Raw genomic sequence first — 14956 nt, 5'->3', positions numbered from 1 at the left:
CATATCTCGATAAAAAAGACGTTAAAACTAAAATTGTTTTTAACGTATAATACACCAAAAAAAAAAAAAAAAGAGGAAGATATATAGGAAACTGAAATACAAATAAAATAAAAATATTTATGCAGGGAGCATAAAAAAGAAAAATGCACGCGAATCGACTCATAATTTCTTTTAATGACAATTTTCAAAGGGTAGAAAGGCCAGTTACTGTGCATTTTCTTCATTGTCTTCTTGGACAGAAAGTTTTTATTCGATCGTAATTCTCTTTCTCTCAATCTTATTCAGCAGAACTCGAACAATTTTTCACCGTATCGCGATGGAAGAAACGGAAAGGAGGATCAAACTAAAAAATGAAACCAGAAATCGCAACAATCAATTCTCACCAGTCCAAAGTTAGATCGGCGGAGGTAAAGGAGTTAAGAGAACGTTTAAACTCCGTTAAACAACATAAATCATTTCGATCTCTAAATATTTATTCGTTTCGGTCCGTAAATTGTTTGCTCCACAAGCTCATCGAAAGCGTTTCTCCGCTGTTCGAATTTATCAATGACGATAACGACACCCATTGAGGGACTAAACGGTAGTGAAATAATGCATAAAGCTTGCGTATACAAAACGGTACCGAAAGATGTGAAGAAGAAAAAAGAAAAGAAAATATACTCATCGATATCTTCCTTCTTTTCTGAAGTCGTGCTTCTAACATAAGTATAAAATTCTGTAAAAAGTAGACTACCTCTCTTGAGTTTGGCACAGCTTCCACTTCTCGGATAAAAAGAGCTTTCCCGTAAATTTTTTTGAGAAATAAGAACGTTACGACTATAATTTTTATTTTGAAATATAATTAATTACAATAGTGTAGTAAAAAATAATATCTTGTAAAAAATATTGGTTTACTTAAGGAAGTTGTTATTAATATTACATTGGCTTTTATCAACGTTATACAAAACATTGTATTGTATAGGGGATAATACAGTGGGTCTTAAAACTAATGTATCGAACCACGCTAAAATTTTTTATTCGTAAAGTATGAGATATGATAGAATTTGATTAGAAACGTGCAAAATTGAACAGTCAAATTTATAACAGTCACTGCTATAACTTTATTTTATTGCGTTTATTTTATTTTATTCAATTCATTTTTTGTATAGTAAAATATTTGGTTATATTATTGGTTTCTATAATAAATTACGCAACAGAGATGAATTACTTTTTACCATCTTTCTTTTGTGAATATAATCTATTTTTGGAGAAGAAAAGGATAGATCGTTCCTTATCACAGCAACATATAAAAATACGTAAGACAACGTACAAGAATCGAAAATTTTATAATCGCGAGACTCATCGTACATAATTTATAGTTGTCAAATATGCAATGAAAATTTTCATGATTTAACAAAGAATAATGTTTATCATAACGTCGTGACTTGAATTTTCTCAAATTTCATAAAATTGTAGTACGTATCGAAGTAAGAGAAAAAACGTTGACGTAAAAAGATATTAAATAGCCTAATTCCTTTTCATAATTACGATATTAAAAAAAAAAAAAGAATTTAATAATACGTGTTGATTAAAAAACTTGCAAAGAAAATGTTAACCCGACGTTGGTACTCGATAAGTTAAAGAACCAAACTAGATCAAAGTACGTCAGAGGACTTTTTCAGTGAGGTTGGGTTCTTCGACTTTCGAAACTACACACCGCCTCGTTTGAATCAAAATTGACGAAACGGTAAAGTTTCGTGGAAGAAGAGAAGTCTTGGCAAAACTTAATCTGTATCTTTGGAAACACGATCTAGGGGCAGAGACTGATTACGATACGATTGCCTGTGATTTGATTACACCGAGACCCGTCGATTTCTTATTGGCCCATTAGAAACTCGTTAACTTGCAAAACTTAACTCGCGTTTAGAAACGAGTGTTTGACGCCAGAACTATCAAGCCAGTCGAAACAAACAATTCGTGATTTTTCGTTCAAATCTTCGATGTACGAACCCGCCCAGAAGTTTTATAGTATCCTTTGAGAAAACATTTGATGCTGACTTTGAATTTTAAATTGAATTTCTTCTGTAAATTATTAATATATTAGCAATGTATACTTTGTTTATCGTATAAAGTACTAGTCGAATCAGTCGAAACAAACAATTCGTGATTTTTCGCTCAAACCTTAGATATACGAACACGCTCAGAAGTTTTATGGTATCTCTTTGAGAAAACATTTGATGCTGACTTTGAATTTTAAATTGCATGCATTTTTTCTGTAATTTCTTAATATATTAGCAATGTATACTTTGTTTATCGTATAAAGTACTAGTCGAATCAATCGAAACAAACAATTCGTGATTTTTCGTTCAAATCTTCGATGTACGAACCCGCCCAGAAGTTTTATAGTATCCTTTGAGAAAGCATTTGATGCTGACTTTGAATTTTAAATTGAATTTCTTCTGTAAATTATTAATATATTAGCAATGTATACTTTGTTTATCGTATAAAGTACTAGTCGAATCAGTCGAAACAAACAATTCGTGATTTTTCGTTCAAATCTTCGATGTACGAACCCGCCCAGAAGTTTTATAGTATCCTTTGAGAAAGCATTTGATGCTGACTTTGAATTTTAAATTGAATTTCTTCTGTAAATTATTAATATATTAGCAATGTATACTTTGTTTATCGTATAAAGTACTAGTCGAATCAGTCGAAACAAACAATTCGTGATTTTTCGCTCAAACCTTAGATATACGAACCCGCTCAGAAGTTTCACGATATCTTTTGATAAAAAATTTAATGTTGACTTTGAATTTTAAATTGTCTGAATTTCTTTTGTAAATTGTTAATATATTAGCAATGTATACTTTGTTTATCATATAAAGTACTAGTCGAATCAGTCGAAACAAACAATTCGTGATTTTTCGCTCAAACCTTAGATATACGAACCCGCTCAGAAGTTTCACGATATCTTTGAGAAAATATTTAATGCTGACATTGAATTTTAAATTGCATGAATTCTTTCCTGATTGTCTGAAAATAATATATTAGCAATGTATACCCTATTTATCGTATAGAGTATTAAATTATAAATGAAACTATTGCAACATAATTTACCAGTCTTCTTCTTCCTTCTCAATTTTAGACTGAACACAATAGCAGTCTTAATACTTTTTAGCGAATTTTTATAGGTAGATGTACGATAATAGCACCTTTTCTTGGGGAATGTAATAATTTCTTGCAATACGTACGGATGAAAAGTTTGTCTCTCTTCTTTTGTAGCAGTAGGAAACAGCTTTTCAAGGGTGCGATTCAAATCCTTTCTTCTCCTACGGTTCACAAAAGTATTCCATCATGAAATTTCGACTGCGACCAAGAATAGATATTAGCTCGAAGATTCGTAATTTGTTCCCCTATCCCGTATTTTGACCAGGCAACTGGTCCGAAGACATTTTTTTTATTTTTTTCATTTATGCGACAAGTAACGATCGATCGTGAAGAAATGGGAAGAGAGGAGGCTGTGATTGAAACGAGATTTTTCGCTGGCTGAGAGAGAGAGAGAGAGAGAGAGAGAGAGAGAGAGAGAGAGAGAGAGAGAGAGAGAGCGAGAGAGAGAGAGACAGCGGAAAATGCAGTGGCAGTTTCACGCCCTCGATCGAGCTATTTCTGGCCCGCTTCTTGGATAACGAACATTCGCAATCGAATTACGAACGCCAGGAATTAGCAGGAGAATGCGATACTTGCGTTCCGCTCGTCTCCTCCGCGAGCAAAAGTGCCATTCTACCAGGGAAAAACGTTTGCCCTTGTAATTAGAGAGGCAGAGAGAATCGTAAAGGATATTTTGGCGTTTAATTAATGCTCCGGATTCATCTCTACGCGTGCAAAAGTTCTTCGATAGTTGCTGTTTGTTCTTAATGATACGTAGAAGCGTTCCTCGAAACAGTGGTTGCTCGCTACGGCGATGAAATCGTCGTTGATCTGAATTTTATTTCTCATCTTTCCTGGAAATTTTGCTGCTGTTAAGTGGAATTCTTGTTACTAAGTTTGAACGAGCAGTAAATGACTGGAGTGTCAGGAAAATAAAAAGAAGACGACTCTTTTTTAGGAAAGGATTTTCATAGAAATTTCATGTGTATATAGCGAGTTACATAATTATTGCTATAATTGCTCGCAAAAATCGGCTTTGAACGACCATGTGTTTTTACAATACACGGCTTAGTCAACGTATGGTACACTATACTAGTGTATATATACTTAATTTAACGTATATTGCGATGTACATTACATTAAAAAAACCTTCGTTATTCCAACATGCATTCTCACGAATGTTGAAATTTGTACTTTAAAGAAATATCAGTCGTTCAAAGTCACTGATAGAGTAGTTTACTTCAATTTTGACGAGTATTACATTGTAACTATATCGTACTATAGTTATATAGCAATATTACAGCTTAAGCATAGATGAGTATATCATTAAGTATACGATGAATGCATAATATACGAATAAATAAATTTAACTCACTCACAACATTTTTTCACGATCACGATCACGAGTATATATCTTTTGTGAATCCATAAAAGCGATGAACGTTGAAAGTCAATAACGTTCGAGTGATAAATGGTACCTATACGTAGTGGAATTAACAGAAAAAATTTTTTTCGCTTCTATTGGAAATTTTCCCTTGTGGCACTTACATCGTTTATCACGTTCTCAATTAATCTATAGGTACTCGATTTATGAGGGAATTAGAGTCGAAGGTAGAGTTCCATCAATTTCTGTGCGTTCAACTGTTTGGCTCATTAAATAGGAAGTAAAAGCGGCGTGCATTCTTCGATGAAAAATATATGTATCCATCGCACGAGAACTTTACTTTATCCTTTAATCGATACTTTTGGTTTACTTCCTTTTGGTGTTTGTCGTTTAATTGATTCTTTCGGTTTAATTTTTCACGCGATGGAGCTTCTACGATTCTCTTTTCATGGTAGGCTATTAGAGCGGGGAGGTTTAGTTCATTTGGGGTTGGAGATAATATCGATTTGTTGCATCGACGTAGAGCGAATATAGAAATTGTCGTAATTAAAGGTGTAAACAGTTTGTCAATTGTTTTTTACACTGTGAAAACTCTGAATATAAACAATGGTTGAACCATTATCTTCTTGTTTATCGCTTAAAATAAAAGACAAATTAGTTGAGTCGAATCTATATATCCATTGTAGGAATAAATTAAATTCGACGAGGAAAATTTATTAAACGAATGTTGTGGTGTTGCACGCATATTCGTCAGTTATTTTCGCAGAAGAAATGATTATTTTATATTCTCGATACGTGTACGAAAGGAGAAAAGAGTAAAGGTTGGGCTTCCATTCTTCGAACGTATCCATAACAAAATATTAAAAGTATCTTGGAAAAAGCTATTGTAACAACGAAGTCTATTTTAAATTAATATAAAGTTTAGAATTTAATTTAAATTAAATTATACATAGACCAAGTTTGTGTAAGCTGAAACACGAATCGAGAAGAAATTCATGCTTAGAAAGCTTAATAAATGCAATATGAGGTATTCCATATTAATATATCTATTTTTAATGGAAAATATCAATCTCAGACGAAAGTAAAAGAATAAGTTTAAAATCTTGGTGATATGGAAGTTTTATCGATTTCTTTATGGTCTGCTTTTCAATACGCGGTTTGAGGCTGTGTATTACAAACTGTCGATACATACCAAACCGTTTTTCACGTCGTAGAGGTCTTTGCAGCGAACTCGTCAATCGACCCGCCAAACACGTTTTGTCAATAAGGTAAAATTTTCAAGCAGTTACCCGCTGTCATGGATTTCCGCGTTCGTCTACCCTTCTCCAGGATTATTGATCCAAATCGCTGAACGAAAAGGTTGGAATATGTTAAAAAGGCGAAAAGAAAGTATCGGATGAATGAGACTTTGAAAGTTTCATGATATTTTTCGTGATAAATGTCGTGCGAGGTTACAGTGATTCATGAAAGTATTCTATTATAGCAAATGTATATATATATATGTATTGTGTGGGTTATATGAAAAATTCTGAAATTGGTTGCGGGTTGGTGTGATTACACTGGTAAAATTTGAAACCAATTTTAAGGTATAAGTATATATATATTAGGTTGTCCGAAAAGATTCTTTCTTTTTTTAGGAAATAATGGATGAACAATATTGTTTCCGTTTTATATTATATTATCGAATTACTTATGATCCATTCTGTTCCATCAAAATAAAGATCACAACGTTCGACAGATTAGGTTTCATGTTTGTATAAAGATGCATCGTTGTAAAAGACGGGTCTGTAAAAGAAAGATACTTTTCGGAACAACCTAATATATAAAAGTTACAAGAATTTACTGTAAACATACAGCTAGTAAAAAATTAGAATGCGGGGTATGAACAGCTACATTAAAAGCGTATAAGCGTTAAAAATGAAACATATTGTTCCATTGAAACATATATAATGGACGATAGATTATTTAAATATCTTGATGGTCTCTGTGAAATACGTATTTATATTAAATATCTCGTAAATTTTGTATTTTTAGCCTTGTTCTTAAACTTGGAACCAATATAATCGTGACAATCGGATCTCGTCACAGTGCTAATGAAATTTTAGAAAGTTTCGTACAAGATAACATAATCATATGTAGATACTTGATATATTAAATTTATAAAGGGAAAAGTTTCACTGTTGCTGTTTTATAATTCGTGATTTATCTTCAATAATAACGAAATTATTTTGTTTGATGATCGGTTTTAATTTTATAGTTACATATTGTTTGCAATTTTTTATCTTTTCGTTTACAGTTGATTTCTTTGAATAAACGAGGCTCTGTGAACTCAAAAGTCAATTAAGAACACAATTATTGGTTTATGGAAGCTTTGGCAGATTTATCTCTCATTTGGCGCGGCTTAATTAACCTATAATCTTATACGGATTAATTAACTAGGGATAATAATTTATTACTCCTTTCGCCGAATGACGTTCAAACGTTTGAACTTTCCAACGTTTATCTTCGATATCGATCGAAACGATGTCACTGAGATTACAATTCACCTCTGTCTACATGTACATGGAACATCTCGCGATATTAATTCGAATTACGTATAATTCATCGCTCCGATAGTTTCTTTCAGATAAATTGAATATCTTGTATTTATCAAGTCAAATATTCGAAGATAGATATTAAATATCATAAAAAGATATAGAATCAGAGTTTTTCTTGGAATTCCATCAAGAATGATTAAAATCATTAAATAATGCGAAAAGCTACTAGTTAAGGATTCCATGTTCCCACCTCTGTCCGACAGATTTGACAAACGGGATGAATTTCGATGGCAGAAGACTTCTGAACATTGAGATGTCTCTGAAGGACCACAGACCAAAGGTAGGGGACGAAGTATGGGTCTATTGGTAAATGGAATTTTCAGGTTCTGTATTACGGTCGCGTATCCTCCAGGGGATGTTTGTGAATGTTTAATGACCGCAGAGCGTTCATTATTAAGGGACTAATTCTACATAGCGCATCGTCCCCTAACCAGGTCTCGTTATATTTAGAATTAATGCGGCAGCATAAGTACCATGCGTTCTCCTCTTTTATCCATTCTTCGGGTTCCACGCGATACTCTATTTTCTCTGCAAGATAATTAATTAATCGATTTAAAAACCAAAGAAATCTTGTCCTTTTTCTTTTACTTTTAGTTGAGCCTATTCGTAGTCTCTCCTGTGGTTGTACTGTCGCAGAGTAAGTGGGAAGTACTTTAGGGACGACTTCAGCACATCCGAATAATCAAAAATGTTGACCTATTTTATACAATAAAAGAATCGTGTTAGAACGGAAGCAATGTTTCGTGTATAGCGTTTAGCGAACCTAACACGGAAGTCGTTAAATCGAGGTAGACGTTGAGATAATATTTATTCATATTTTCAGAGGCTTGTTACAATGGTCCTCGAAGATGCTGATCGTGCGAATAGTTCTCCTTCGTATAAATTCTTCATTTAGCAAAAAAAAAAAAAAAAAAAAAAAAAGTAGAATATGTATATTCGCGTTTAAAATAAAGGTCTATTTTGTAAAAAGTATTTTATCTTCTCTGTTTGAAAACTTTAATAAATTCTTGGAATAATCTTGCCGATAGACGATCATTAGATGTTGATCGTTCTAATAATTTCTCTGCTATAATTCATACATTTTTCTACCGCGTCTACCTAAATAATTAAACAAATAAGTTAATAAGCGATTATTATTAATCATACGAAACATTTGTGTAGGTCTCAGACTAGATCCATGAGCCAAGTAATTACAACATCGTCCGGTTTTGTTTTTAATTGCGGCTATCGCTTTAAAATAATCATACTGCCTCCCTAGATCGTTTGCAAACTCGATCAATTGCGATCTATTTGCAAATTCGATCAACGTTCGACATATAATCGGAATTATGTCGGACTAATTGGTTTAATAACATTTCGTTACTATTTTTGAATATTTTCTTTTGATCTCGCGTAGATTGCTGTTGATCTGTCAGACGCGGCCGTGCGAAATCTTCCTTAAACATTTTTGAGCAAGAAGTATACCTCGCATAAACAATAATTTCAGTCGAGAAAAACAACTTTTACATTACGACGATTGGCTATTCTCATAAATCAAACGCGTTTCACGTATTTCGTTTGTCCAAAAGCGAGTGCTATTCTTCAGATGCACTGCGACATATTTATAGTCTAAAGCGAAGAATTGTTACGACAGCGTTTTTTACACGGCCTCACAGTGTGAATCAATCGCTGAATCTACTGATCAAACAACACCCCTAAAAACAACGTGAAACAGGAATGCCACAATTTTTACATTGCGAATTACAAAACTTTTTTAATCTTCTTAGGCGGATCGGGTGTGGCGAATCTGCTAATGAAACGAAGTAGAAAATATTAGGTTGGCTGGATTCCGCAAAAAGCATGCTACACGTACGGCGAATATAGTTTGAAAAATCATTGAAACACGACGACGCGAACGAATAATTTCCGTTTTTCGTGACGTATGAATAACGCGGCGGCCTTTCGCGTGTTTCGATTTTCCATATCGAAGCTATTTGATACGCAACAGATAGTCGTTTGTAACGAGCATGCCAGAGGAAAACTACGTCATTTCGCGTTCCCTCTTTCTGTCTCGTGTTTGACCTAGATATCCGGCAATTTCCGCGGACTAATTATGCAGAAAGCAGGCTGCGCGAGGGGCGGCTCTGCTGCGAACGACGGCCTAAAATTTTTATATAATCGTCCAAAGGGAACGGTAGATCCATGGGGTGACTTTTGTCGTTAAAGTTGCACGTCGTGTCGCGCATTATGTTCGGGTCGCGTCTTTGAAATTTAAAGTATCCTTGAATTTTTTACGATGCCAGCAGTATGCTTCCGCGATATCCTACGGGACACGGTATTAACTCATTCTTCCGACAACGTCGTCTCGTCGAAGATGCGACCCAGACAACAAAGAGTTTCGGTTAATTTTGAAACTTCCTTCCTATCCTCTTTTGTGCTTTTAACTTGTCTATACAGTCGCTTGAACCGTGAAACACGTACGGTCATTTATTTAACCCCTGCACAGTGTAGCAAAACAGAATCGGACAAGGCGTCAAACATGGTAATTTCGCTCGTTAAAGTGGAGCAAGTTTACAGGAGACGCGGTTATTAATAATTTAGTCATAGACCTGTAACAAATTCGAGATAGATAGATGTGTATTTTCTCCATTTAATACTGGGAATGTTTGAAAGGGTCTGTCACAGTTGAGCCACTTATGTAATATATAAAATGCTCATAGTGTGGAAAAATGTAATTGTTTGTAAGCGATTTACTCGAACAGTGAAACGTAATGGTTACATTAAAATGGATCGTATTAAAAACGAATGTTCCTGGTTTGGTATACAAATACATATTGGTTCAACGAATACTCCGAATTTAAATATATTTAGAAAATATTCCTAATTAAAAATCCACCAGGAACGATCAACGGATTAAAGAAAATTAGTTCACTTTGTGTATGGATACCATAGAATGTTTATTAAATAATCTACAAGTTATAAGAAATGAATGGTAGTAGTTCTGTTGACTCTTCTAATTTAAATATTTTTAGAGAATCCTGTTTTTAGAAGATTAAAAATCCACCAGGAACGATAACCGGATTAAATAAAAATTATATTAGATCGTAAAGAAAGGTACGTGATGGATTCTCAAAATTTCATATATCCACGTTTGGCATTTTCGTAGAGGCACAAGAAATTCTACATTACGATGCTTCTTTAATCATTTTTATAACTCCTCGCATCGTAACTGAATATCTCTGATATTACATAACTGTTATTTATTTACGTAATTTCATTTGCACTGGCATGATTTATTTTATAAAATACCGTTCCATATCTACGAATCAGTTTTCCCAATGAAACAATAAAACCATTTAGTATACATAAAAGCAATACTAATCGCTATCTAGCTTGACGAATCGTCATTGTGTACGATCAGCATGAAAACGTCGATAAAACCCGCTTACTTCAGTGTCGTCTAACCGTTGTGATACGTGAATCGATGTGTTATGACAGGTCAACTGTGCAGTTTGTTACGTTAATTCCTCGCAGAATGATCAACGGCTTTGTCCCAAATACGGTGCAATCGTGTATCCCAGTTGTACGAGGATTTAAATTCCAGAAGACTTTGCTAGACAGTCGTTGCTGTTCTCTCTCCTCCCATTGGCCCTCCAATATGTATTGTCCGCGTCCTAATGGAATTTCTGTAGAGGAATTAACGTCAACTGCAACAGCACACCGGCGATATCGAAGTGTCACTCCGTAATCGAGTGTCTTGCCGTTTCAGAGGGAGAGAAGAGGGTGGAACGAGTGGCGGTCACCGTGAACCCCGATCAACACCCGATTGGGGTCCCGGTGCACTTAATGGAGAACATCTTTGGGTACCAACGTCAGCTTCCGGTGACTTCTGTTACGTCAATGACTGTTCGGTAAGTGTTACCTGCAAACGACAACTGTTTTTGAGCGTTTCGCTGGAGACGCAGAAAGAGGATCGAGATTGGACAGATATAGATGGAGGTTATTAAGGTTGGGTTAGGTTTGACCATAGGAAGATGAGGATATTCTTGCACGATGATTTAGTAGCTAATTATATTAGTAACTTGATAGGTTTATGAGTTATAGAGGTATAATTTTGTATGAAAAGAGGATAATCAGATGGCTGCATATTTGTAAAACTTCATCTCTTCTACGTAGCTAATTTGTTACCGTTGTACGAGAGAATTTATTATTATCGATCATTTGTAATGTTCCATTGATTAATATTGCTTCGGTTGATAAGTTGCAAGTTATAGATTATCTATAGGTTTCTTTCTAATAATTTTATCAATTTTTGTCAAATAGAACCAAGATTATTTTCTACTATAACAATATCTGTCAATTAACGAGTTAGTAATTATGTATCGTGAACTTCTCTTTTACAAGTGTTGAATTCTGCAACTTTTTAAGACAATTTTTATAGCCAAATCAAGTTGTAAAATTTATTTGTACGATTTCCTTCCTTTTATTGCTAAACTGTCATGCAAGAGAATTTGGAAATATCAATAACTCGCGATTTATGACTTGTAAAATCTTCCTAATGATATTCATTCTTGAAATCTCGCTAATATATAAGTTTGTGATATTAATTCATCATTACAACTGATTCCTATTATATATATATACAATTGTACAAGATGGAGAAGGCAATGGGAATCAACCGTATATAAAACATTTTACTGCAAAAATGTTTTACAGAAATATGTCGATAAATTCACTTGATGTAAACACGCGATGTATATAGATTTCTCAGAACTATAAATAACAGTCATCAGTAATGAGGATCTTATATCTACACTCGCGAATGGTGCAATTTGCAAATCAATTGAAAATTGAGTTCGAATCCACAACAATTTAGTCGGAGTATTACATTTCGTTGAAGCGTCGATATCATAACGATACACGCAATGCAACGGTAAAAGTATTCACTTGAAGTAATGTACAACAAGTAATTCATCGAAATACTGCCAATAAAATTATGAATGCAAATTATTCAACTGCATCTATTTATATCGCTAATTATTTCATCGAAAGGAACTTCACTGTCGAACGGTGAAGGCCAGATCGTTTCTGTACTTGCGCATGCAGTATGTGTTCCACATTTATTTGTTTCAAAGTTACTTGCACAGAATTATGCGGTTCAACGAGTTTCCTAAATTTCGAGAAGTTAATATATTTTTTTCTCTTATTCAGAGAAATAGAATCTCGTTATTTCGTAAAAATAATGAAAAGTATAACATTTCTTCGATTTAATCCATTTGACGAACGGACAGATTATATCGTTACTTAACGTTTGGTTTACGTTCGAATTAGATTTCAATAAATTTTCATTCAATTAATACGTATTAGTAGTACGTTTGAAAGATGCAATCTAACCTTTTTGATAAATTTTGAACGTTAAGAGGATTAAACTGAAAATACGTTAAACGTTAATAATTTTTCATGAAAAAGAGCAGTCATACAGGCAAAATTGGGAAAGTCACCAAAGTGCGTAATTACGTGTCGTTAATTTACGTATCACGCAGGACTAAAAAGTCTCTTTAGTTGCTACTACGTTTAATTGGTATAAAGTAAAATATTCTACGTTCGTGTCGACGGTTATCCGATATCCATTAGGCGAGGGTGAATACTATCGATAAATATTATATTTATTACATTTATTATAGAACCACATTGGAAAGGTAGAGTCTGAAAAATTTATTTCGTTCTGTTATTTCGATTCTTAAAAATGGTTCTACCAAAAGTTGGTGCGACGAAGTTGGAATATCATGACAAGAACTGATCGCCTTTACGTCACGACTATTCCCAATGAGGATCTACATACATAGTTTTCATTTACGTGATATCTTTCATCCGTGAGTTATTGCGAATGGCATTAAGAGAAGAAAAAAGAGACTTACGTAACGAGAACTACGTCACTTTGTCGCACACCGTTTGTTCACTTATTAAAACCATCTTTCTCGCAGAATAAAATCGTAATTAATATGATTGAACCATGACAAAGAACGATAGTTATTCTCTGTTCTATCTTTATTTACGAATGGCCACTGTGATATACATTCGATGAAGTTGCTATTTAACTATATTAAATTTCATTGTAAAAGGAGGGAGAAGATATTATTTGCTAACTGGGTTGATATTTCATTAAAAACGATAGAAGCCTTGTCAGTCACACAGTTCAAAATTAATAAAAGCATATTGATTTTAATTCAGTCGATTTTAATCTTTGCAACGTACAAATATGATATACCGTATATCTCGTACAAGTACAAACGTACAAAATATGAAATCTTCCTCTAAATAAATAAATTATTACTAGGTGATCTCACAAGGTATACGATGGTTTTTCGCATATTATATTGTCGCGTATTCACGATTGTTCTTGAAATCGATGAATTTCCCTTTATTTTTATAACTCTTCTACTTTTCCATTAAGATTTTTATACGAGTTTCATGAAAGCTCGATAGTAGCTTCCATGACTCCAAACTCAACTCTCGGAAAAGCCGTTGTGGTTGTAATATATGTACGAAATACGACGAGTTAATTCATATCTTCGAATTAATTTCTACGGCAAAGTGTATCGTATCGTTCGATTCGAATGAAATAAAACGATAGAAATTTTATGGTTCCAACAACGCAATCTAAAATTCTTAACGCAATACGATTCAGTCAGCGACTGTCTTCGATTCTTGATTATTCGTTTATTTCTAAGGTGGAATTTTTGCGTAATGCGATTCAATTAAAATGTCACAGTTCCGATTTGATAAACAATTTTTATATTTCAATTTTTATATTTACGACATGGACTTCTGCGAATAGAGAACGGACTTTGCAACTTTTGTGATAAATTGTTTCCTTTACAAGCGAATAATGTTCGTGAATTCAGTTATTACTGTCTGTCGAGCAAAACCGTGGCGCACGAGATCTTTTTTTCCGACAAAACTTTTAAAAAGCATTTCTCTAGTGTTTGCAGAAACTTTTTTACCCGCAACCAGAATTTTATTTCGCTCGCGGACGCTCCGACAAAGTTTCATACGGATCATCTTATCTCGTTATAATATTCAGAATATTCTCGATCATTCTCTGTAGTTTTTATCCAAGACGATATACGCGTAAACATTTGTTTAATGAAAATAATTAACAAATTTTTCAAAGTTTGTTTTGTGTAATAAATTCCATGGCGAGGTATAAAGTTTAGTAATATCCAGCGTTACAGTAAAATAGAATTACATTATAAAGTTTGATAAAATTTATAATTAACAACGCGACATATTAAACGCGTGATATTTTATCTTTGAATTTTAGGTATATTTTTATGTATTTGTATAATCTTATGTGCAACGTAAAAGAACGTACCTAAAATTCAAAAATAAAATGTACAGGAAAATTCCCATGTGAGAGACACACGTATCGGTACTAGAACTATCGGCGATTATAGTGGAGTATTTGTACCAAAAAAAAAGAAAAAAAGGAGAACAAAGTGAGAGGGGAAGATACATGAAAAAAATATGTATGTAATACTAGAAGAGAAATAGGTTTTTATTCGAATATTCTACGAAATCAATGGGATGTAACGTTCAGAAAGCCACCGTTACAAATTCCTAAAATTTCTATGAAAAATTACGAGTTGGGTATTTTGATTATTTTAGCAGTTCTAGCGTTAACAATGCGTGGACTATGGATTTTTATGCATTCCTGGGATGTCTAAGTTTGAAACCAAAAATAGCAGACAATAGATACACATATCAGATCGCTGTACAATTAATGTCTTTTGTTTAACATCTTCAATTTCCAAGACTGTTGAAATTTATACTTACCAATTAGAGAGATTTCTAATTATTATAAAAGAAA

At 33.6% G+C, this 14956-nt stretch overlaps 1 protein-coding gene across 3 annotated transcripts in view; it reads left to right on the top strand.

Moving 5' to 3' along the window:
- LOC132915527 (eye-specific diacylglycerol kinase) overlaps positions 1-14956 on the top strand; it is a 96949-nt gene that overhangs the window by 39583 nt on the left and 42410 nt on the right. For all 3 annotated transcript variants that reach the window (XR_009659893.1, XM_060975411.1, XM_060975406.1), the window contains one exon: positions 10856-10997. Coding sequence is in view for 2 of the 3 variants with exons in the window: in XM_060975411.1 (XP_060831394.1) it covers positions 10856-10997 (142 nt within the window). In the remaining variant the exon portion in view is untranslated. The remainder of the gene's footprint in view (positions 1-10855; positions 10998-14956) is intronic.

Source organism: Bombus pascuorum, chromosome 1, assembly GCF_905332965.1.
Source record: "Bombus pascuorum chromosome 1, iyBomPasc1.1, whole genome shotgun sequence".
NCBI lineage: Eukaryota > Metazoa > Arthropoda > Insecta > Hymenoptera > Apidae > Bombus > Bombus pascuorum.
The sequence above is the reverse complement of the archived record's forward strand: the minus strand, read 5'-3'. Positions and strand labels throughout refer to the sequence as shown.